Source organism: Dunckerocampus dactyliophorus, chromosome 2 (genome assembly GCF_027744805.1).
Source record: "Dunckerocampus dactyliophorus isolate RoL2022-P2 chromosome 2, RoL_Ddac_1.1, whole genome shotgun sequence".
NCBI classification, from domain to species: Eukaryota; Metazoa; Chordata; class Actinopteri; order Syngnathiformes; family Syngnathidae; genus Dunckerocampus; species Dunckerocampus dactyliophorus.
In genome coordinates, this window is record NC_072820.1 from 39893916 (window position 1) to 39917414 (window position 23499).

A 23499-nucleotide genomic window follows, 5' to 3' on the forward strand; every position below is an offset into this window, starting at 1 on the left:
ATTTACAGTCACCACAACTCAGGAGCGTTGACATTAGAGTAGCGATTTACCCTCAGACAACCCCCCCCACCCCTCCTCAAGTTTGCAAGACACTTTCATGTCGTGCCAAAATCAATTTAACAGCCACTGTGTGTCACGGTGACAATGCATCAGTGCAAGCGTGCAGCTACGTGTGTGGGGTAAACAAAATATGTGGAAGGTTAAATATTGCACATCTGCGGCCAAAAAAAACTGCAGTGTGTGTTGGGTTATTTCTCGGATTACCTCAAATCATTTGTGATAGTAGCTCACTGCTAATGTTGACAGTGTAAAAGTCTCTTATTTCCACTTCATGGTCTTTGGATTGAGGCATGGAAAAGAAGCACCACTGAACTTGAAACCCATGCAGCAAATTCCTCCTCCTCCCTCACTGCACTACTTCCACTATCTACTGTAAAAGTGTGCTCGTTGCAGAAAAAGGCCATCCACATTTGATGACCCACTTAATGCATGATTGATAGTTATTGTTGGGAAAAAAAAGACAAACTGTTATTTTGCTTACCTGGATTTTAACACTTGTGTCAAAATAGATATTTTTAAGTGATGAAGCATTTTGGCTGTAAAAATGAAGGACAACGTGTTCAGTGTTTGCTCAACAATGGGGACAGTTAATGATAAATGTTATTAAATTGAGATTTAATACAGTGGAACCTTGGTTAGCATACATCCCGGTGAGCCAATTTTTTGATTACCGTTGAAAATGTATGCAAAAATGTTGCAACAGTTCGCATACGTTTTCCGGTGAGCATACAATATGGCGTCTTGTCATGTTATTAATACACTGTGAGTCCAATTTTGTTCGTAATGTACTTTTAACACAACACGTCCCTGTTAGCATGGAAACAGGAATCAGAAGTCATCGTCCCCCAGGTCCGTCACCCGTCTATGACGTCATCGGCGGTTGGCTCTAGTTCTTTGTTAACTAACTGACACAGTTATGCCACGAGTCTCTGCTTTTCTTTTGTTCACAGATGCAAAATAACCTCAAATGGAGCCAAAGAAAGTGCCAGCATTTTGATACAGACGGTGAGAAACACGATTGAATTCAAGAAATAACTCATGGCAAAACACGAAGGTAGTGTCCGTGTGGCTATCTGCTCATAGCCACAAAGTGACGTTAAAAGTAGGGATGACGATAATTATCGGCCCGACATTGCTATAAAAATGTGATATCGGCCAATGTCGGTACCGTTTTTTTCCTACAATTAAAGCCGATATAGAGCTTTATATATATATAGTTTTCTGCATGCAAAAATATAATTGTGAAACGATAAAAATGGGTTTTGTGTTAAAATGTTTGGCTTTCTAGAATGGCTTAATTGGATTTATTCGGTTAGAGTACATTTCAGTTTGAGTCTGCACTTCTGGAACAGATTGATGCCAACCGAGGTTCCAGTGTTACTTTATTGGGATGTTTGAGTCTCTCTCGGAATGTTCTGAACTCCTGTTTCGATGCCACTATCATATTAAGCTCATAGCTGACATGTTGTTCTACTGTAGATCGTAAACTAGTTGAAACTGAATCAAGAGCGCCTCTGCTGGTTGCAGCCAAGTAAAGCACTCTAGTTTGCATCAGTTGCATGAAGACAGTATTAAGCAATCAGTTTAACACAATTAAGACTTCCTAACAGTGATGTCCATTTCTTTTTACTACAATGCCACTGCCTTCATTGGACTACTTGTATACATCCTATTTTAAACCGGCTATATCTGTTTAGTCCAAATATTTTCAGATAAAACCTCGGAACTGTATTGTTTCTTTACAAAGTGGCATCACCAACTACTGGCCCAACATGCATATTACAGTGTTTGCAGTTGTTTCTGCATTCCCGTAATATTACTATACCCAATTAGAGCATTTAATCACTTGAGTTGTATTTACGTGAGTGAGTTTAGGAAATGTGTAGCATTGAATGTAATGTGATTTTTTTGTTACTGCTATTCATTTAATTTAAATCTTTTATGACTGTAATCAAAAACGCAGCAGGACAAAGAAGGCATATGTAATTTACATGATTTTTCATTTCAGTATACTGTATTGTTTTACAAGGCTTATTATATCTACATATATGCCATGCTCAGTGTGGGTTGTTTAAGGATGCAATGAATAAAAGTTGTCTTTTAACCGTGGGTAGAAACATTTTTCAAATGTCTATGAAGCTGTGAAATGTAAAGTTGGTTCCAGAACCACAATGCCCTTAATGGGAATCATCTAACAAGAACCATGTGCGTGAGATTCGGGCCTCTCTGCTTCTCAGTTTTCCCTCTCGCTGCCCTCCACTGACCTTTAAATTCAATAGTGCTCCGATTCCAGTTGCCGTCGTGCATGTTTTTCACACAAAATCATGTATAATGTCTGGTCTAAGAAACAGTTTAAGTATCAATTCTTCAAAACATAACAGCTAATGGACTGCATAGATATAATACAGTATATTTCAGTTTATGACACCCCCTTCTTTGTAGCGGGCAGCAGGCAGCAAATGCAATGAGGTCTATAGTAGTAAATGGCCCTTTTTTTATTTATTGCCTCAGTATTTTTGCCTAGGGTAGGGGTCGGGAACCTTTAAAAAGCCATTAAAAGCCACATATTTTAAAATGTATTTCAGTGAGAGCCATATAATATTTTTTAACACTGAATACAACAAAATGCGTGCATTTGTAAGCACAACCAACTATTTTAGACTATAATAAGTCTCTATGTCTTAATCGTTTTAATAATGTTGTTATACTTAAGCTAACCAATAATAATACTATAATAATAATAAAATACTTCTTACTAGCGATGCTCTGATCAGGTTTTTATGCTGCCGATACTGATCATCCATGAGTGAAATCGACTGATACCGATCACATACCAATACATTAAAGTGTACATTTTTAAATTTCCGATTGGCTATATCCGGGTTCACCAACGCTTTTTCTTGTGAGAGCTACTTTTACAGAAATAGGAAAGAGCTACTCATTTGTGCAACATTTATTTTCATAGTTTATCTCAACCCAAACCAAGCGAATATGCTTGTTTTACCAGAACATTAACAAAATGCTGGTATCTACAACTCACATTTTGTATTTCAGAATGCATTTCTTGTGTTCTTGTGTTCTCACATTATTAACTGAAAAACTGAATGAAAAGCAGGCTTGCGGGCGCCTCGTATGGTCGTGGCGGGCTCCCTGGTGCCTGTGGGCACCATGCATGTTGGTGACCCCTGGGGAATATGATATGGAAGGGCAACCACAAAATGTAGAGAAAAACATATTTGACTTACTTTTGCAAAATCACTGGTGATACTTAGAGGATCAGGCGCCTTCTTTGGATGCATGCCAGAGCAGTTTGATGGCGCTCCAGCAGGACCCGTAGGCAAACCCGATTTCCTCCAGTCCGACAAATCCAACCACTTTTCGGGCTATCCACCTTAGACCTCCCGCTGCCACACACCCACGGGCGAGTGTCCAGTGTTTTGGCTACATTAGCCCCCATCCGACCGACGATCACATTGCACGCCTTGAAAACTCAACATACCCTGCCAAGTGCCCGCCCCCCAAATGCCGCACCAAACTAAAGCTTTTTAACGCACCACCCAGGCTTGTGGCATGCTTTGCAGGGTGCAACACCTATATCTGTGTCGTGCGCATGTTGGTCCATTGGATTCCAACATGTGGAGGTGACAAGAGGTAGGTTTTATCAACAGTGCCAGGCAAACAGAAGGGCACCGCAAAAAAAGGAAGAAAAAAGGGATAAACAAGAATAATACACACCGCTCCGGCGGAGCTACTTGACGTGCTGCAGACTGACAAGGCTGTACTGGATGGCACGGAGTTTGACCAACAGCTAACTAGCATGCCGGCAGGAATGGAGTGGAGTGGAGTGGAGCTTGGAGTGAGAATCAGAGAGTGCCATCCAGCCGCCACACGTGAGCCTAAAAGGATGCTGATAATGATGAGACCAGCTGCGCACTTCCAGTAGCTCGGCCCACCTCAAGGAACACAAAGGCAGTAAGTATAACAAAGAAAAGCACAACATACAACCAAACCATAACATGACAATAAGAAACTAGTGTGTCACCGTACAGCCTGACAATATCACTCTCACAACGACAGGAAGTCCCACACGGCAGACATGCTTGTTTTGGCTTTGAAAAGGGAAAGTGGGCAAGAGACAGTCGCTATAGGCCTGATGGGTGATCGGCGGAGGTGATGGGCGTTATAAAGTATCGGCATATGTCGATACCGTGCTTTTTCATGGAAATCGGCCAACACTGATCGGTGGCCGATCAATCGGGGGAACCCCTACTTCTTACCATACGACTTCTGGTGCTGCATGATTTTGCACTTTACTCATCTTTCTTTCTTTTTGACATCTTCTTTATCAAAAGGGTTTGCTCTGCAAAATTAGCTAGAAGCTAAATTGTGACTCTAAATTGTCCATAGGTATGAATGTGAGTGTGAATGGTTGTTTGTCTATATGTGCCCTGCCATTGGCTGGTGACAAGTCCATAGTGTACCCCGCCTCTCGCCCCAAGTCAGCTGGAATAGGCTCCAGCGTACCCCCGCGACCCTAGTGAGGATTAGGCGGCATAGAAAACGATTGAATGAATGAACTATTTGATTAAAAGGAGTTAAGTTTACTTCTTGACCGCTCAGTGACCCGGGTACGCTACCGTTATCCAATAATAAACGAGTTCTGGTGTCTAACCTGGAAAATACAGGAAGGACAGCTGGAATTGGCTCTGGCCACCCGCATTGCGGTAGAAAATGGATGGATGGATGGATGGATGAATTAACATGCATGAGAATGTTTTGTATTCTGAACAGTATTTGTAACACTGTGATTTCCATAATGTTGTACGTTAAAATGGCAGCGGAAAAAAAAATGTAAATAAATAAATGTTATTGTATTAAGAAATGTCTGCCAGCCAGATGCAGTCATCAAAAGAGCCATAGGTTCCCTAGAACTGGCTTAAGAGGTAATGGTCTCAGTTGTTTTTGTAATGTATAGTTTTATGTTGTAAAATAGTCAATAAAGTTGATGTTAAGTTAAGTTGTGGCTGCTTTGTATTTGCACCATGGCAACCTCTCACTCTCCAGTCGCACCTTTTCATCACCTCTCATTATAAAAACATTCTCTGATGCCTCAAAGCGCCGCAACACTGAAGAGACGTCAATTACTCCTATTCCCAGAACTTTGCATTTTACTTTTTGAGCTTAAAGTGTCAACACTTTTAGCTACACCATCCTATTGCACCTTCTTCATATTACGCTATAATTTAATAGCACCCCCTGACAGGAAAATGAGTCCCATGTGTAGCAAATCTCAAATAACTGACTCCAATTGGGTTAAAAGTGGCGCTTCATTTCGATGGAATCCGACCGACTGTGGTCAGGAAAGAGGCAGATTTGCAATGTGGAAATTTAGCACATCAGTGACACCACACATAAAATATATCATATACCAGTATATGAAGCCCTAGCAGCAATCTAGTGACTGCTATACACTTTCAATTGCTCCTTGCATGGCCATGTGGTATTGGTAAAATATATTTTCACAATTCCTCTTAAAATGTCATAGGGGTGTGCTTGGTGATGGATGTGCTCTAATGAGAGGGGAGGACATTTAAGTGTTAGTTTTATTTCAGTCATGCAGTACGAGTGATTGGGTTCTTTGGATTGCCACTGGACAGAATGGCTTAATAGGGGACAGACGCAGGGAACAGTGATGAAGGAGAGAAAAGAGCAACCTGGTTGGATAACATGGGGATAGACATCAAGAAAAGACAACAAAAAGAAATATCAGACAGCGACAGCAACATCAGCTGCTAGAAGGCACGACAGTGTTAGGTCGAGTTCACTTATATTCTCAGAAATAATTACACAAGTCAGAGGAAGTTGACTCTCATGAGTGTGTGAGACAATTTTAAGTGCAGTATTTATTTGGAACGGTGAGGAACTGCTTGCCTGACAAAGTGAAGCTCAGCGGACAAAACGGTAGACAATGCAGACATGTCCTCGCATAAAAGTGATGTCACCAGTTAAAAAAAGCCAAACAAAACCTATTGTTAGAGATGAAACCACTGCGTGTCTCATGTCATCATCACACACACGCACCCGCATGCACACACACACACAGCATATGTCCTGTGTGGTTGCATAAATGCACAGTGTCAGTGCACAAAACGGAACATAATGAAAGCGTTGAATGAAAATCACAGGATGCCAGAATGAGATACTGACTCCAAATCTGGCATCCTGTGAGTGACACTGGACAACAACAAGTGTCCAGTAGGGAACAATCACATGTTTTTTCCCCTGCAACACTACTTCCTCTTTTGGTATCATTACCAAGTAAAATGATGTCAGAAAACCATCGAGTATGAAGCTTTACTATGTGAATGCATTGGCAACATGGCATGTATTGTAGGTATTATTGTTACTATTGAAGACGATAGATAACATTGAGATAAAACATCACGTCCCTTATTGGACTCTTACATCACAGTTGGATATTACAGTACAAGATTTATTTGTCTGCCATCTTTCACTGCTATGATCGACTTTTCTGTGGAACTCAAGGCCAAGTAGACTAAAGAGAACCAGACGGGCTCACTCTGTTCACTCTTTGGCTTCAGCCTGCAAAAGTAATGACATCATGCATGCACTACGATTTTTACAACCATTCAGGAAACTGGAAAGGGATTTAAAGGTCCCTTATTAAGCAAAACAACCTTTTAATGATGTTATGCCTTTTAGTGATGGGCGATACCAGATTCTTTTTTTATTTGTCACAATACTGACTACTTTTTTGGCATTTTTATCCCAATAAAACACATGGCAAATACTGGCCATTTAACATATTTACTGTGTATTTTTCATAACATATTAGTCATAACAAATAGCAAAACTGTCACAAGGTGGCTCAGTGGTATTTTAGAATCCCAAAGTAGAGGAACACAAAAGGTACAAAAATACAACATTTTAAGAACAAAAACAGCACTTACAGTGGATACGACCAGGGAAAACCAGAGCAAAAAGCGACTGTGACATAAGGTCACAGCTAAAACACAAAAACAAATTAAAGCAGAAAAGCACTGACAAGGAGCGTGGAATGGCACCGGCACAAGTCAGGAGTGTGCTTAAAGGAAAACTGCACTTTTTTTAAACTTTATTTTGCCCATCATCCACAATCCTTTTGTGGGACGTAAACACACATCTTTCTATCTGTGCATTCTAAAGATATAAAAACAGCTAAAAAGAGGCAGCTAATTAATGCACGTAATGGGACACACCAATTCCACCCACAAAGCTTGCTGTTAAAACACCTCCAAAAACCTCCATCAAGGTTTTATGATTTATGTACACGCTGTGACCATGTAGTGTCAGGCACATTCATGATAACATATAATACAGTATTTTGCCATATTTGGGCCTTTTCAAGCATTACCGGCCCTTCCTGGGTGCATTGATTTCACATAGAAAAAAAAACGCCTACACCGAGCATTACCTTTTCCAAACTCAAAACCAAAAACACAGCAGCAGTGGCGGCAGCTCCAATATGTAGCGTTACCTTTCGGTAGGGACCTGAGGCATTGTGAGCGAGATGCTGACGCGCTGTGAGTGCAGTAGCGGTTCTAGCTATGGGCTACATGGGCAACTGCCCAGGGCGGCATTCTCCACGGGGCGCCGTGGGGGTGGAAAGAAAAAAAAAATCCTTCTTACTAATGCTCAGGGCTCATCACATCCTCATCAAGTCTGTGCATATGTGTGGCAGATGGGCGCCCTCTACAGGCGTGATACTTGCACCCTCAAACGTGATCAAATGTCCACCATGTGATGTGGATGAAACCAAAGGAGTTTCATGTGGATGAAACAAAGACAAACTCAAAGCCATCAGGTGCACAATTTAGAAAGAAGAGGAAAGAAGGAGAGGAGAAACGGGCCAAAGATAAAGGTATGGAGCTACAGCATCACTTTATGCACACCACATTATGGAATCAAAACAGATCAAATAAGCTCACGTTACTTGGTGGACTGCCGTTCATTTGTTTTCTTGACTGAGAGTTTTAATTGTGTGAATGTGGATTTAAGTCAAATGCAGTTTAAGCGATGCTTGAGCTTGTGAAATAAGCACCTTTCTGTAGTTGGAAAAACTTGAAGTGTGTTGAGGTGGAGAGAAGGGGGGCTGGGAGGGTTTGTACTTGAAGAATTTGTGCACTGCAAAAAAATAATTGTCCATTCTATTTGTGTTGTATGGTCCGCCCAGGGCGTCATTCAAGCCAGAACCACCACTGAGTGAGTGCATAGTGAAGCTAGTCGCTAGCCAGCAAGTCGCTAGCCGGTGTGGTGTGGCGAGGTGTCACTATGGAACTTACGTAGTTCTTCGGCGCAGCAATGTTAATAACAATAATAATAACAATGTTGCTGTAGCTTGGTTAATATGCAGGTCACATTTTGGAAATGGAGAGTTGTTGGCAGTTTTGGGAGGTTTATTCAGAAGGCTTTATAGGTGGAATATGTGTTTCCCATTACATGAATTCTTAGCTGCCTCTTTTTAGCTGCTTTTCTATCTTTAGAATGCACAGAAAAGAGAAAGACATGGGTTCATGTCTCACATAAGGATTGTGGATGATTCCAAATTACATTCCAAAAAGTGCAGTTTTCCTTTAAGTAGGCCTAATTGGAAACAGGTGGGCAGCAGGCTGCAGCAGTTGCTCCGCCCAGGAACGCCAAAGGACCTGTGCAGACCTGTGCAGAGCCGAGAAAAGCAGCATAAGGCACAAAACAGGATCAGGACAAATAATTTATTTTTACTAAGGATGCTCCGATTGATAGGCCACCGATCAATATCGTCCGATTTCCATAAAAAACGTGATTGCCATACGCCGATAAATGCTGTTCAGAGCCGATCACAAAAAAAGATCGGCGTGCGGAATTGTCTAAGGGCACCCCTGGCCAATACTACATAAATAAATTTAAATCTACACTTAATCCATGTGATTGGTATCAGTATCGGCTGATATTACTCATGGCTGATTAGAATCGGCAGCATAAATCCCTGATTAGAGCATCCCTAATTTTTACACAATGAAACCTTAATAGTTTAAGGAATCAAGATATGAATATTTTTCATAAGAGTAATATGTGTTTTGTGCTATATGTGTTTAGTTTAATACGAGTTTGTCTATTAACACATTAATGCGTGTTGTTGTGCTAGTCGACTCCAGCATGGATTCACCGTTCTTCTGGCCAGTGGTCACGTGGCATAAATAGATCAGTTCAATTTTACACTACGGGGAGGGGGCTGCACCATAAAAGACTGCATGTAGTAAGTTACCCTAAAAGATGTGGGAGAGCTCTTTTTTTAATTCCGTGTGAGTATCGATATGTGGATAGCACAGACTCGGTACACCCATTACTAATATCTGTAATATGTGTCCCTAGAACTTGTTTATGACCACCAAACGTAAGAAAAATCCAGCATCTCCCTCATACATTGGCTCCACTTTTGAGAGAAGAGGCACTCAAATGGTCGGTTTTGAATGTTCTGGGTTTTTATGACGTAATGATTGAAAAAAACGCCTTCCTCATGGACATGATACCGCCTCTGATCCGCCTTTAGCTACTGTAGATGAGCCAACCTTGTGTATGCATCCACCACTTCACGGAGGACAGCTTTGCTATAAATAAAGCCTGCAACACTGCCAACTATCTGTCAGTCCGCTACAAATATGAGAGCAGATACCAATGCTACTATTTTAAAGTTCAAAATAGCGCTTCTTGGAGACACACACTCTGTTGGAAAACCTTATAATAATATTTTATTGTAAATGGTCAGCCTTCGCAACTGGATCATGACCAAGCATCCACAAAAGGAATGGCCTTCCTAAACCGCCAGTCCTGAAGCAAAGACAACATACCAGGCATAAAGTTTGAGGACAGGAAAGCCACATCCATTTTCAAGCTTAGACAAACACATGAACGCCTCTGCTTCCATGGTGCCTCCTTTCTTAAACATTGTCCAGCAAGCCATAACTCTTGTCTGCACTTAAGTTGCTTGTTTGGACTCAAAAGGCATAAACAATAGTTCACTGACTTACAGAGGCTTTGTGACCTGGAATCATGATCCTGAGTGGGATTTTCTTTACAATTGTGGAAGGTACTAGCTACCACATAATAGTTCTAAACATGTGGTGCTTAGTAAAGCAACTTAAGGAGAGTAGGGATGTGACATAAGAAGTACTCAGCACAAATAAGTATTCAAATGTGACGTGAGCTTACTTTTACTGGGTTGATGTAACTACAGTATAAGTTTGTATTTTTTCCCTGGAAAAAAAAAGTCTGAAAAAGACAGGTTGTTTTACACATGCAAATCGTGTCCGTGTCTTTAGTTGTTTCGAAGACGTGAGTGGTAACGTTGCTCTTTGAAGGTACATTTTAGCTTTTCATGAAATCTAAACTGGCAGAAATAGCAGACCCAGTCAACCCAGCAAACAGCATTTTGTTTTGGAGTATTTGAAACTCATCACAAAAGCTGCCCAATCATGTGCTTTGCCTTATGCATGCATTTTTTTAGTGCGCTTGGTCGGGGCCCATGACAATCTTTTTTTAAAGCGTGAAGCCAGCCATAGCAAAAAACATGAGGAGGAGTTATGTTAATTTTAATATGATGGTGATAAGAGCGGAGTCATCAACAACATGAAATATCGAGTAACTGCTCAAGAACAACTTGATCAAGAACCAGTGTTGCCAACTTGGCAACTTTGTCGCTAAATCTGGCGACATACCAAACCCTCTTGGCGACATACTTTCTCAAAAGAGACTAGCGACAAATCTAGCGACTTTTTCTGGCGTCGTTGGAGAGTTTTCTGGTATTTGGGGACTTAATAGTGAAAGCATGTATTGTTCTGCAGTTTCTCTTCTCACTGAGCAACAACGGGTGCTGCTGAGAGGACCGTCACGAGCGGTCAGTCAGTCAGCCCGCGCTGCACACTGAAAGCACAGTGGAGCTCTACGCATCCATGAATCACGCATGCATGAGGTGTGGTGCCACCGGCGTGGATCTCACCCTGTTTTACAGAGCAGGACATAAAACGTAAATGTTTCTTAATCTTCATTAAACTACTACTCATTACACTCAAGCCTCATTCGGACTCGCTCACTTACCTGCCAGTGTGTCAGAACATGTGATAAATTAAACAAGTAGTCCTAAGTGCAAGACAAAGAGTGGTGGCTGGAGGCGAGTCTGGATGTAATTATTACGCTGTCTAGACTTTGAGAGGCTTTGGCCGAGATAAAATATTAAAATTCTTTTATTTTGATGAAGTGATGGCCAATTTTAAATCAACAAACCAAGTCGTTGATGTATAGATTTAAACATAATGAAGGTGTTTTTACTCACTTTTTTGTCTCTCCTATGAGGTTATGCTTTTTTCCTACAGCATCTGTCACAACAGCATATGCAAATAATATGCTAATTAACCGCTGACAATAACTACTTTTCTTACTGAGGAGTTGGCAACACTGTCATGAACACAGTAGATAGATGATGGAATCTGTTTGTTGTCTCAAATAGTAGCTGAATCATGGTCATTGTTGTTATTTAATTGTTAATATTAAGATTTGTTATTAGATGCATATTCCCATTTGTTATGAAATTATAATAATAATAATTAGCCATAATATATAATCATTATATTCTAACCTTCTTGAGCATATTTGGAGTGAAGTGACAAAATGCAGATACCGTATTCCTGTCAGAGCTCACTTAAACTGATTTAGTAAACAACAGTGCCATCTAGTGGTAGGTTAGGTTCAGTTACTGTGGGGTTCTCCATTGCCCTGGGAAATCACGCTACCCAGATGGCAATGACGTCACACCTGTGTTGCAACTTTGAAACAAACACACGCCAATTTAAAAAAAAATAACGAGGGAAAATACAGTTTATTTCATTGTGTGAATGCGTGCGTTTAAAGGGCCAACCCTTCCATTGCTTAAGTGAGACATGGAAATTAATGATAATGATGATGATAATGATAATGATAACTTTTTCTGAGGGCCCATAAACGCATCTACCTAAACAAGACCACTCGCGCTGTGACGTCACTCAGATGAAATTGTTTACTTTAAAGACACAAAATAACGTTTACGTCCGTCGTGGCTCACTCATTGTCCGGTCTTCACCTTAAAATGATCTGCTGTTTAGTTCACATCGTGTTTAACACCGGGCAGTAACAGCAGCTAGCTAGCGCTACATATGTCATTTGGAATAGCAGTTGATGATCACACAAGGAAAGCAACACGTCCGAGTAAAGAGTGGACGTCACTGTGAGTATGAAATATACGACACAACAATTGTAGAAAATTTGCATCATTGCATATTTTGCTTCATTGTGAACCAGGCATGTGCTATTGACAGTCTGTACGGTCCAAATTCCCAGTACACCTGAACGCAGCTTACGTACAACTGAAAATACAGCGAGCCAAAGTTAGGGAGAAACTCACAGTTTAGTAATGTCTGACACATTATCATCGCTGCTGTCTGTATGCGTGTGCGTATCCACGGGTGTGTGTTAAAGCAGTATCGTACTGAAGAATGGAAAATGGGTCAGAATGGAAACTTCTCATGCTCAGCAACAGTAAAAGGAAAAAGGTCGGATGATCACCAATTGCAAAAACAGATTCCAAACATTTGTCATGTCATAAAAATTTTGAAAATAATGTGAATGGCAACCGATTTTAGCTCTTCAAAAAAACACTTCACGTGTCTTAATTGCAATAAAAGGGAACGTAATCAATACACTTGTGTTTAGGAGCTGTTTTCAGGCAAGACTAATATCAAGTATGTGTACATTATACAGTATACTATATGTTATGTGAGTCATTAGTGCATTACAGAAATAAAAAGAGAATGGAAAGTGGCATTCCAATATCTCAAAAACATTTTACATACACAATACAGGGCCTTTGATTGAAGGAATGCACATGAAAAAGGGCATAGGAGGTCATTTAAGATAATAAATTGGGCCTTTTTTGTACTAGCCTTTAAATAAGGCACTGTCGGTGACACTAAACCACTTTCTATTATCTCAAATCCATGTTTTATGTTAAATACCAGGCAAAGAAATTCTGCAATGCGTCACGATACCTTGGTCATGTTCCTGCAGATCTGCAGAGCACATTCTGCATTTGATTTATTTGTGGTGTGTAAAGTCAATTTACCATTCAATATTCTGGACTATTGTAAGATGTGATTGTAAGGCTAATTTATCACATTTTAAATATATTTTTGAGCAGTTCTTGAGCCCTATTTTTATTAAAAACTGAACATTTTCAGCAGTACTTTCTATAACAGGGTTTGGGAATCCTTTTTGGCTAAGAGAGCCACGAAAGCCACATATTTTAAAATGTATTTGCGTGGGAACCATATCATATTTTTTAACACTGAATACAACTAAATGCGTGCATTTTTAAGCACGACCAGCAATTTTAGAACATAATAAGTCTCTAAATTTATTCTTTTTAATAATTTTCTTATACTGAAGCTAACCAATAATAATATTTTAATAATAATAAAATACCTCTCCATATGACTTCTGGTGCTGCATTGTTTTGAAGAGTACTCCTCATCTTTCTTTCTTTTCGCAATCTTGTTTCGCAAAAGGGTTTGCTCTGCAGAATTACCTAGCAGACTATTTGATTAAAGGAGGGAAGTTTACTTCTTGACCTCTCAGTGACCCGGGTAGGCTACTGTTATCCAATAATAATCGAGTTTTGGTGTCTAACCCGGAAAATATAGGAAGGGCAGCTGGAATTGGCTCTGGCCACCCGTAAAGTGATAAAAATGAATGGATGGATTTAAAATACTTGAGAATGTTTTATATTATGAACATTTTAACACTGTGATTTCTATAATGTTTTAACTTTAAAATGTCAGCGAAAAAAATTCAAATAAATAAATCTTATTGTGTTAAGAAAGGTCTGAGCGTCATCAAAAGAGCCACATTTGGCTCTCGAGCCATAGCTTCCCTACCTTTAGATTGTACAATGTGTAGCTGTTCTGTTCAACAATGACAGCACCAGCAGTTGCTTGGAAACACAAGAACACAAATGCTATGTTTGTTCAAGTGAATTCAGAGCTGAGCTTACAACAGGCACAAAATAACCGACATTCTTGAGTATTTATTTCAAATCAACATTTTCCTGAGTGACTTATTATGTCATTCACAGTTAGGCAGGTGAGTTTGCAACACTGACCCCTTTAGACCTTTCGTGGCTAACTCATTAAAGCAGGTAAGACATCTCTTTCATCCATTTTTTTAATGTTAAGATTATAAGCAACAATCCTAGTATTATAAAATTATTTGTATTAAGGTTTCATGAAAATTATGTTATTTGTGTCATTGAACATCATCAATGCTGACAGGCCCTAACAGTTTGTCACTACAGTACATCACATTGCAGAAGCATGCCTAAGGACAAGAAAGGCAAAAAAAGTAAAAACAAGATATTCGACCTGCAAATGGCCCAGAATTGCATCGAGCTGACACCGGATGGCAAACAACGCCTCAATCTCAGTTTCAAGCAGTTCTCAGTCGTGCCAAATTGTATCGATAAGCTTTGCCAACTCGATGAACTGAACCTGAGCCGGAACCTGATTAAGAGGCTTCCTGACTTTATTGATGCTTTCAACAACATCCAAATTTTGGACCTGCACAGCAACTATGTGAGTATGATTTACCTTATGCCTTATGAGGTTTATAACATATATTTATATTGAATGTCTTTAAGTACATGCTTTGTGTTATATTAGTTTATCCATGTCACTGTTGGACTTGAAAACTTCAATGAGAACTGTCATAAGTGTGTGTGTGTGTGTGTGTGTGTGTGTATAAGTAGGCGAAATAGACAGACAGAATAAAAGTTATTTCAGCCCGTATACAGCAATCCCTCATTCATTGCAGTTAATTGGTTCCGGACACGACTATGATTTCCGCAAAGTAGGATTCCTTCTTTATAAATGGAATATTTTAATAGCTAGCGCATAATTACAGTTTTTAAACATTATTAGAGCCTTCTAGATGTGAAATAACACCCATATGTCACCTTTACACTCGTATTACCCAATATAGCAGATATAATCAGAGAAAATAAGCCATACAAGATATAAATAAGACCTGTGCTCCTGTGTGTTGCAATACATGTGTTCCAGACATGTGGGCAGGAAGTGAAATAAAGGGGGCAAAAGTTAGGACAATTCCAAGGGCTCATGACTGACGGGGGCACCACTAAATAGATAAATAATTTTGCTATCTGCTTGTGATTTTTATTTATAGTCAGAAGACAATTAAAACAATCTCCTGTATTTGGTAGTAACACATAACTTTCACCCTCCCTGTCCCAGACAAGAGCGTGAACACCACTGTGTTCAATGCCATGTCAGTTAGTATCATTGCAGGGACAATTACAAAAAAATAACAAATATTTTTGTGAGGACAAGGTGATATTTCTTTTTCCCTGGGGTCCAGAATTCCTGGCAGCGCCCTATGTGAAATAATTCAAACCTGCAATACAAGCCTGTTGTTCCAGCGATCAAGTCCGGTGCTTGTCTCACCGAACATTAAAAGTATTATTGACACTTAGTGACCGGTTTGGAATACTACAGTCATAAATTGAATGTGTCTTCTTAATGCCTTGTATTTGTATTTTAGCTCATTTAGCCATTTTTACGAAAATGTAGGCAAAAAATACGCAAAATTTGCTTATTTATGCATTTTTTTATCTAATAGGCTGGATTTCAACCACAAAACAGCAGGATTTATGAATTCATTTATTTTTGAAAAACAGTGTTTGAGCGAATCCACAAAATACGAGCCTCGATGTGATGAGGGATGACTGTAGCTATGTGTCAATGACCTTTCCTACCTGTACCTGTAAATACCTGTAAATGGACAGATGTTCGATGTGACAGACACATCAAATGTGGTCGCATTGATCCACGGAATACAAGATACCAGGACTTTATATTGCTGATTTTCTGATGTTAAACCCTCTGACTCGTGATTCTTTGGCCTTGAAGAGTTAAAAAGCATTTCATCAAAGTTTTTTGGGCCTGTTAAATTTAGATACACAGTAAATTATTCTGTTGGTAGGGTAGTCATTTATAAATAGATCACAATGTACATCATGTTGCCTAGTCCAATAGTATATGTGATAACCATCTGTTTTTGACTGCAGCTAGAGGTGCTCCCTCCGGCCATCGGCCTACTGAAAAACCTTGTCGTTTTAAATTGCTGCAACAACCGTCTAACACATGTCCCCAAGGAGCTCGGCAAGCTGCAGAATCTCCGCACGCTCAACCTGGGTCTCAACATGCTTCAAACACTTCCCACCTCTATTGGTGAATTGAAGGAGCTCACCTACATTGGTCTCTCCGACAACAAATTCACTCGTGTCCCCAAGTGCCTGGAGCTGCTGCAAAATCTGAAGAAAGCCAACCTGGACAGGAATCCTATTCCCCCGCCCCAACCTGCTGTGCCTGTCCCTAAGCCACCAAAGATGTTTTATCTGGTCAAGGCGTGCGATCTGTGTGAGGACTGCCTGAATACATGCCAAACAGACAAGATGATGCTAGTGGAGGCGTTGAACAGGAAAGAACCGCCTCCTACAGTGCATGCAGCACGTCCAGAAACCGTTACCTAAAGAGCTGTCTGATGGCTAATGGATATCACAAAGGAGCAAGCTAGGCTTGAAAGAAGTTACAATGCAATAGGAGTTTAGCCTGCAACATAACGGAGGTACCGTCTGTGCACCTTAACACGAGGACCAGGTCAGTGCTGCTGCTTAGTGCAGGAGATCTCGTCATTGCCTGAATAAGTGAAGAACACAGAAAAAATAAAATATAACACTACAACTTGGGAAATTTCTGCTTTCAAAAAATATCTTTTTGTTGATTAATTATACCCTGGTCTGTGAACTCAAGCACATGTCAGGCTTTACCCCACACTTTTGTATCATAATGGAGCACACCTCCAACCAATTTAAATAGCCTTATTAATAATGATGACGACATTAACTGTTTCCCTGACCTTAGCTCACCCCTCAACCAGCATAAAATCAATTCCAATCTACGAGTCTCCACTAGAGGGCTGCAAAGACTGCTGGTAATCACCATGACTTTGTATACAAGTAGAATTGATCAAAATCACCGTGACTTTCTAAATACGGGAAATAGAATTAATAAGATTAAATATATTCATAATTTATTTTTCAATTTGAAATAAAAACTATATGAACCTACATCCTATACACACACACATACACACATATGTATGTATGTATATACACATAATATACATATACTTGTATATGTAAATAACTAATATAAGTATCAAGGTGGGAAATGCAGTTAGTTCTAATCAGCTGCTAGTTTTCAAGATTAACCTTTTTGGCAAGGAGAATGATATATCATTTTGCATCTAGCTAAAACACCACATTCTTAGTTCCACATTAGTATCAGTTCTGCTCGCACCAGTTTCTTGCGACTCGCTATATCAACGTAAGCAGTCAATAGACCTTGAAAAGCCTAAATAACCCCCAACCCGCCAGATTGGTTTTGGTTTCTTTAAACCACATCACTGAGCTGAGGAGTGCTGAGTGGACAGAAATAAGATCTCATCAGATACACTCATTAGGATTCAAATGGCCTGATATTGACTCAGCCCGTTTTAGTGAAATGTGGCTGAAAGAAAGGAGGCCTACAGAAATAAGCATTTGATTTCATGTGCTTGCTTCTTTATTTTATCTGCAATTCAGATTATCAAAGCGTTCAAATTAAATATAGAACACACCGATAAACCAAGAGCTTGGTTGGCCCGGCAGTCAGCCAGGAGCCTGTTGCAATCTGGCGCTCTTTACACAATGCTCCCAGATACATGCACGCTGCCAGTACAATTGAAAATCAATCCACAGCGACACACATAAATCGATGTACCTTATTTTTGTTACTCGTTGCTTTTCTTTCCCTCACTCAGATATTCCATTACCTTGCTCTCCATCCCCCGACTCTTTCACTCTGTATGTCAATCACCTAAATACAAACAGGCTAGCAGAATGAATAAAAGTGCTGCTGCAACTAAGGCATGTGGCCACAAATAGAATCAAATTAATTTTAATTACATGGCTTTAGTTGCTTTATCGGCTGAGAGCACACCTAAACTATTGACTGTAGACTGGAAACAAAAAATACAACACTCTTAAAAGTTTCATCAGTAATTTGCATGTTTTATCGCATAAGGAAGATAATAGGACAGACGTTAGTGAACCGTTTGTTGTTGTTTTTTTTTTAACAACAGTGCATACTTTTAAAATTAATTTTAAAATAAGGGAACTACTTTTAAACCACATGGGTGAATGCAAATGGACTTCCATAAGCATGTATTTCCCACTGGAGTTCCGCCACTGCTTTTGGACCGACTATTGGAGCAATTAATAGCTGAGCAGTGTGCCGAGGACATGTTTTCAATACATGTTTTGTGGATTCTGCTCACCAACATGGCGGCCAAACCCGTGTAGGGCACAATACGGAAGTAGATGCCAATCTGTTTTAACTCTAGACTCCTTGGTTTACATGCCGACTCATGCTGCTACAGAGAGCTTCCCATATTAACGTATTTATGTGCTGAATCTTGCTTCAGAATTTAAGTCAAAGTCAATATAGTGAGAAAACTTGACCTGAACCGACCAAAGTAATCATGGAAAAGGTACTTACCGCTTGTAGTTCATGCAAGATGCGGTTTTAATGACAGCTCCTCCACAAAATAGGCAGCCCTCCCACGGAAAGTTGTGTGCTGCAGTGAAATGCGTCCAAACGGAAACGGTGGTTAGGCTGAACTGTTCTGTTCTGCACCACAGAAGGGTGGACACGGCCACCCCTGGCCACCCGGTAGCTCCGCCACTGAAGCTCGGGAAATGTGCATTACAACCACCATGAAAGGCGAGGTGTGGAAGCATGCAGAACACCTCCACAAGCATGCAGCCCAGCCTTTGACTATCAGGAGTCATGACAAGCGATAGTTCATGGTTCATGGTTCATGGTTTTAATTCATCTTGAACATGCATGAGTCAAACAGTAGCACATCACATAATACAATTCACAGTTTTGCATGTCCAAAAAGGAGTAGGAAGAAGCAAAGCTTATTTAATCTTACCCCTCATCAGTTTCACATCAGTTGCAATGCATTTATTCACCTCTTGTTCTTCCAGGTATGCTTTGTAGGTCTACATGACAATGTAGTGCGATCATAACCAAGGTTTTCACTTACTAAAAGGAAGCTAGAGGCTTAATAATAACTGATAGAATGATTGAAGAAGTGTTTGATTGATAATGAATGAGTACAGACCATGTACTCACCACAATGAAGAGTTAATAGTCAGTATAGTAGTGGTTAGATGTTGTGGTTCAGGTGGTTCACAGTGGTTCAGGTCTCTTCTTCTTTGTATTTTGTGAACATCAACTGCTTGTACTTTTTCTTAAAATCGCTCATTGTTGTGCATTGTTTGAGTTCCACACTCAGTCCATTCCACAACTTGATTCCACATACAGAAATGCTGAAAGTTTTCAGTGTTGTCCGTGCATATACTGTAGGTGTTTTAGGTTAAATTTTCCTCTCAGATCATATTTCTCCTCTCTTGTTGATAAGAATTGTTTTACATTTTTTGGTAGAAGGTTATTGTTTGCTTTATGCATAATTTTAGCCGTCTGAAGGTTTACTAGATCCGCAAATTTTAATAATTGTGATTTTATAAATAAAGAGTTTGTGTGTTCTCTGTAAGCAGCATTATGGATGATCCTGAGTGACCTTTTTTGTAGCACAGTTAGTGGCTGAAGTGCACTTTTGTAGTTATTACCCCATAACTCGGCACAATAAATTAGATATGGTAATATCAGTGAGCAGTAGAGCGTATGTAGTGCTTTTTGGTCAAGGACAAATTTAGCTTTATTCAGTATTGAGGTGTTTCTTGCCACTTTATGTTTTAAATTTTTAATGTGAGATTTCCAGTTCATCTTCTCATCTATTATAACCCCGAGAAATTTATTTTCGTTCGCCCTGTCAATGTCTGCACCATCAATTTGTATTTGCTGGTACGTTTCCTTTTTACACTTACCAAATAGCATTACTTTAGTGGTAAAAAGACAGAGTCAATGGGCATTCTTCCGTCGTTTGGTAAAACTTCGTGAAATAAGTAAACCAAGGGTGTCCAAAGTGCGGCCTGGGGCCCTTTTGTGGACCGCGGGTCATTTTATTTAATGGGCCCATGACACACTGTAGAAATAAAATAAACAAAAAAAACATTAAAAAATTGAAAAATAGAACAAAAAGGCATCATGTAACAAGAAAAAGCTGAAGTGTGGATGCTAATAACTAATGATGACACAAAGACTTCTCTTGTCTAAATATACAGTATGTACAGTATATAGCAGTTTTTTTCTTTTAGCCTTTTCAAAAAATTGCATGCGTATGTGTCATTGTCAATTATGCAGATTAGGTGATGACATCATCTAGACTCCCGTACACACACCCACCAGAGGCTACTATTGCTATGCACACCCCTAACAATAATAATATTATACAGTATGAAGAGTAAATATGAGGAAAAGTAAGATGCTGCATTGCTTTGAAATAGTAGCTGCTATTGCTGCAGTGCTGTATTACCGTTGCTCCACAAGCAGGCCCATAATAAGTAACAGACAGAATAAGTCGGTCTGTCAAGGAGCCACCCTTGTCCTCTCAACTCTCTCTTCATTGCCATTAGTGGATGAAGTCATGGCCGTGTGCTAATTGTCAGCGACAGAGTAGTCAGGCGGGGAAACAAATATGGGGTGGTCGGTATAAAAAGGGGTTAGAGGGAGCAACACCTGTCTATTTGTGGCCACTCAGTCTGTCAAGCCACTCTCTTAATGAACCATCACTTGACTTTCTTTGGCTTAATTGCAACATGAGAGTGAGATGGTGGCTGGATCGTTTGTATTAGCATTTGGTATACTGTATTTCATTTCACATCACAGGTTGCAAATTCATATTGTGTTTATAATGTGGATGTATGGATTTTACAACAATGCCATATTTCTATATCATATTTCAAAGGTTTTTGACAGTTTGATGATTCATTGCCTCAGCAAGTATAAAGTAAGGACATGATTGGAATGCTTTCATGACTTATTACTAGGGGTGTCACGAGATCTTGCCAGATTACAACGTGATGAGAATTCTCGTTTGTCACATCATCTGTCTGTTTGCACACACCAGTAGAGGAAAAGTCATTGTTAAAAAGCTACAGTCATCCCTCGCCACGTCACAGTTCGAGTTTCTCGCAATAACAAATTAATTAATCACACAATAAATTCAAATGTATTTGATAATTTTGCCGGCCTCCATGTATTGCTATGTGCATTTGTGTGTTTTCCTCATTTCTCTCCTCCAAACAGGCAGGAAGAGGTTCACTCTGTGCATTGGTTCAGCACCTCGATGCTTCATAGAAGGCAAACAGTCATACAGTTGCTTTGTCTCTGTGGGGGAGGCGGGGCTGCTAGTATACGCATAGCAAAAAAGTTGAGCCTTGTGAAAAGCAATGCAAGGTAATATAGAAATTAGGAGGGAAAAAGATGCTTGCAAAGCGAAATGCCACAGCCCACGTGTGCGAATATTAATGAGCAAGGTGAGCCCATCAACAAGAAACAAGCCAGCATGCCGAATTTATTCGAAAGTGATAGTAACATAAAGGGCAACAAAATGAACTTGCCCACCTCAAACATCTCCACTCGACCCAGTTTTCTTGTCTGAGGAAAAAACTACACATCGAGATGCAGAGCCTTTGACAGTCAACACTCACTGAGACGTTTGGTTGGCAAAGTAAATACACACGGAACAGTGCAAAATGGTGTGCGTTCACAGAAAGTCATAGCAGAAGAAAGGCTGCTTTTTGATACAGTTGAAAAGCAAGCATTTAAAGGAACACTGCAAACTGTTGACAGACAGTAGGACTTCCCTGTGAGAAAATACATGTCACAAACACCAATTCCGCAACTTTACAGCGTGAAAGGTGATATATTAAAGGAACTATTGCATTATTATATTTACTATATTATCATAAAAGTGGTTTATTTGGTCTCCAAAAATGTTAAAAAGATTGTTCAGCGTCAGTTTGTGGGAGAATAAACATTTCAAAATGCACCTGCATTGTTTTGTCCTTCCATCCATCCATTTTCTATGCTGCTTCTCCTCATTAGGGTTGCGGGGGTATGCTGGAGCCTATCCCAGCTGACTTTGGGCGACAGGCGGGGTACACCCTGGACTGGTCGCCAGCCAATCGCAGGGCACATATAGACAAACAAGCATTCACACTCACATTCATACCTATGGACAATTTAGAGTCTCCAATTAACCTAACATGCATGTTTTTGGAAGGTGGGAGGAAACCGGAGTACCCGGAGAAAACCCATGCACGCATGGGGAGAACATGCAAACTCCACACAGAAATGCCCAACAGAGATTCGAATCCAGGTCTTCCCGATCTCCTGACTCTGACTGTGTGGCAATCTGCTAACCACTAGACCACCGTGCGGCCTGCATTGTTTTGTGACTTGGTTAAATGTTTGTTTGTCCAGTCATATTTTTTCTTTTTACTTTTCTTTAAATTAATGTTAAAATCTCTGCTTGTCTCGTTCTCTTGCACCCAGTGTTGTGCATCATCTCGTCTCGTGAGTTGGGTGTCTCGTGGCACACCTATTTATTATGTTATGTAAAAGAAATATGACACACCAAAATGCCATCCGCTAGGTTGAATACGTCGAATAGTTTTATGTTCAGATAGTTTTATATTCTGGATTTCTACCAGCTCCGATTTCTCGGAATGCTTCTGAAATGTACTTTTAAAGAGCATAGTTGTCCCACAGCGCACGCTGTCTTATTCCAAGTTGCGAGAAATTAGCAGAGACACCGCCTTTGCCGCATTTTTTTTCTTGTAAATCCAGAGACTAGTATTGAATGTACCGTAAAGTCCGGTGCATAAACTGCTACTTTTTTCTTAAACTTTGAACCCTGCGACTTATACAAAGGTGCGTCTAATCTACAGTATGTCTAAATTCTAATCTGATGACATCTACTTTACTTCAGAACTGTGCCGCTCGCGAGTCAGTAAGGAAACGGTAGCTCTTTCTTTAGCAAAAGCCAATCATGAACTATAAGTGCACTCACAACAAGCTTGTCAACCCATAGGAAATTGCAGGAGGTCATTATATATAACAGTATAACAACATAACAGTCTGACTCAAGCTGTCATCTTATTGAGAGCACCAAATTCATCCCACAGCAACTTAACACTCCAAAAGTATACCTCTGAAATATACCAACATGCACCGATACCAAGTTTAAAATTTAAAAAATCCAACATTTTAAAGTTTTCCCATAAGG

The 23499-nt window shown here is 39.9% G+C and overlaps 1 protein-coding gene across 3 annotated transcripts; it reads left to right on the top strand.

The window, feature by feature from the left end:
- The first annotated feature begins 12108 nt into the window (after positions 1-12108).
- On the top strand, positions 12109-17355 carry lrrc18b (leucine rich repeat containing 18b). Of its 3 annotated transcripts, XM_054753332.1 has the most exons (4): positions 12109-12355; positions 14258-14320; positions 14454-14753; positions 16265-17355. In XM_054753332.1, exons 3-4 carry the CDS (start codon positions 14496-14498, stop codon positions 16727-16729), a joined length of 723 nt encoding a protein of 240 aa, XP_054609307.1. In that variant the 5' UTR covers positions 12109-12355; positions 14258-14320; positions 14454-14495; the 3' UTR covers positions 16730-17355. The 3 variants fall into 3 exon arrangements, with proteins under 3 accessions (XP_054609307.1, XP_054609296.1, XP_054609316.1); XM_054753321.1 differs by having other exon boundaries at positions 14258-14753; XM_054753341.1 differs by having other exon boundaries at positions 14258-14753; positions 16352-17355.
- The last annotated feature ends 6144 nt before the right edge of the window (positions 17356-23499 follow it).

What these genes read in the sequence shown, in the direction of transcription:
- lrrc18b (XM_054753321.1), top strand. Translation starts at nt 14,496, where the DNA reads ATGCCTAAGGACAAGAAAGGCAAAAAAAGTAAAAACAAGATATTCGAC. An exon ending in TGGACCTGCACAGCAACTAT is followed by an intron (nt 14,754 to 16,264) that starts GTGAGTATGATT and finishes TTTTGACTGCAG; the next exon opens with CTAGAGGTGCTCCCTCCGGC.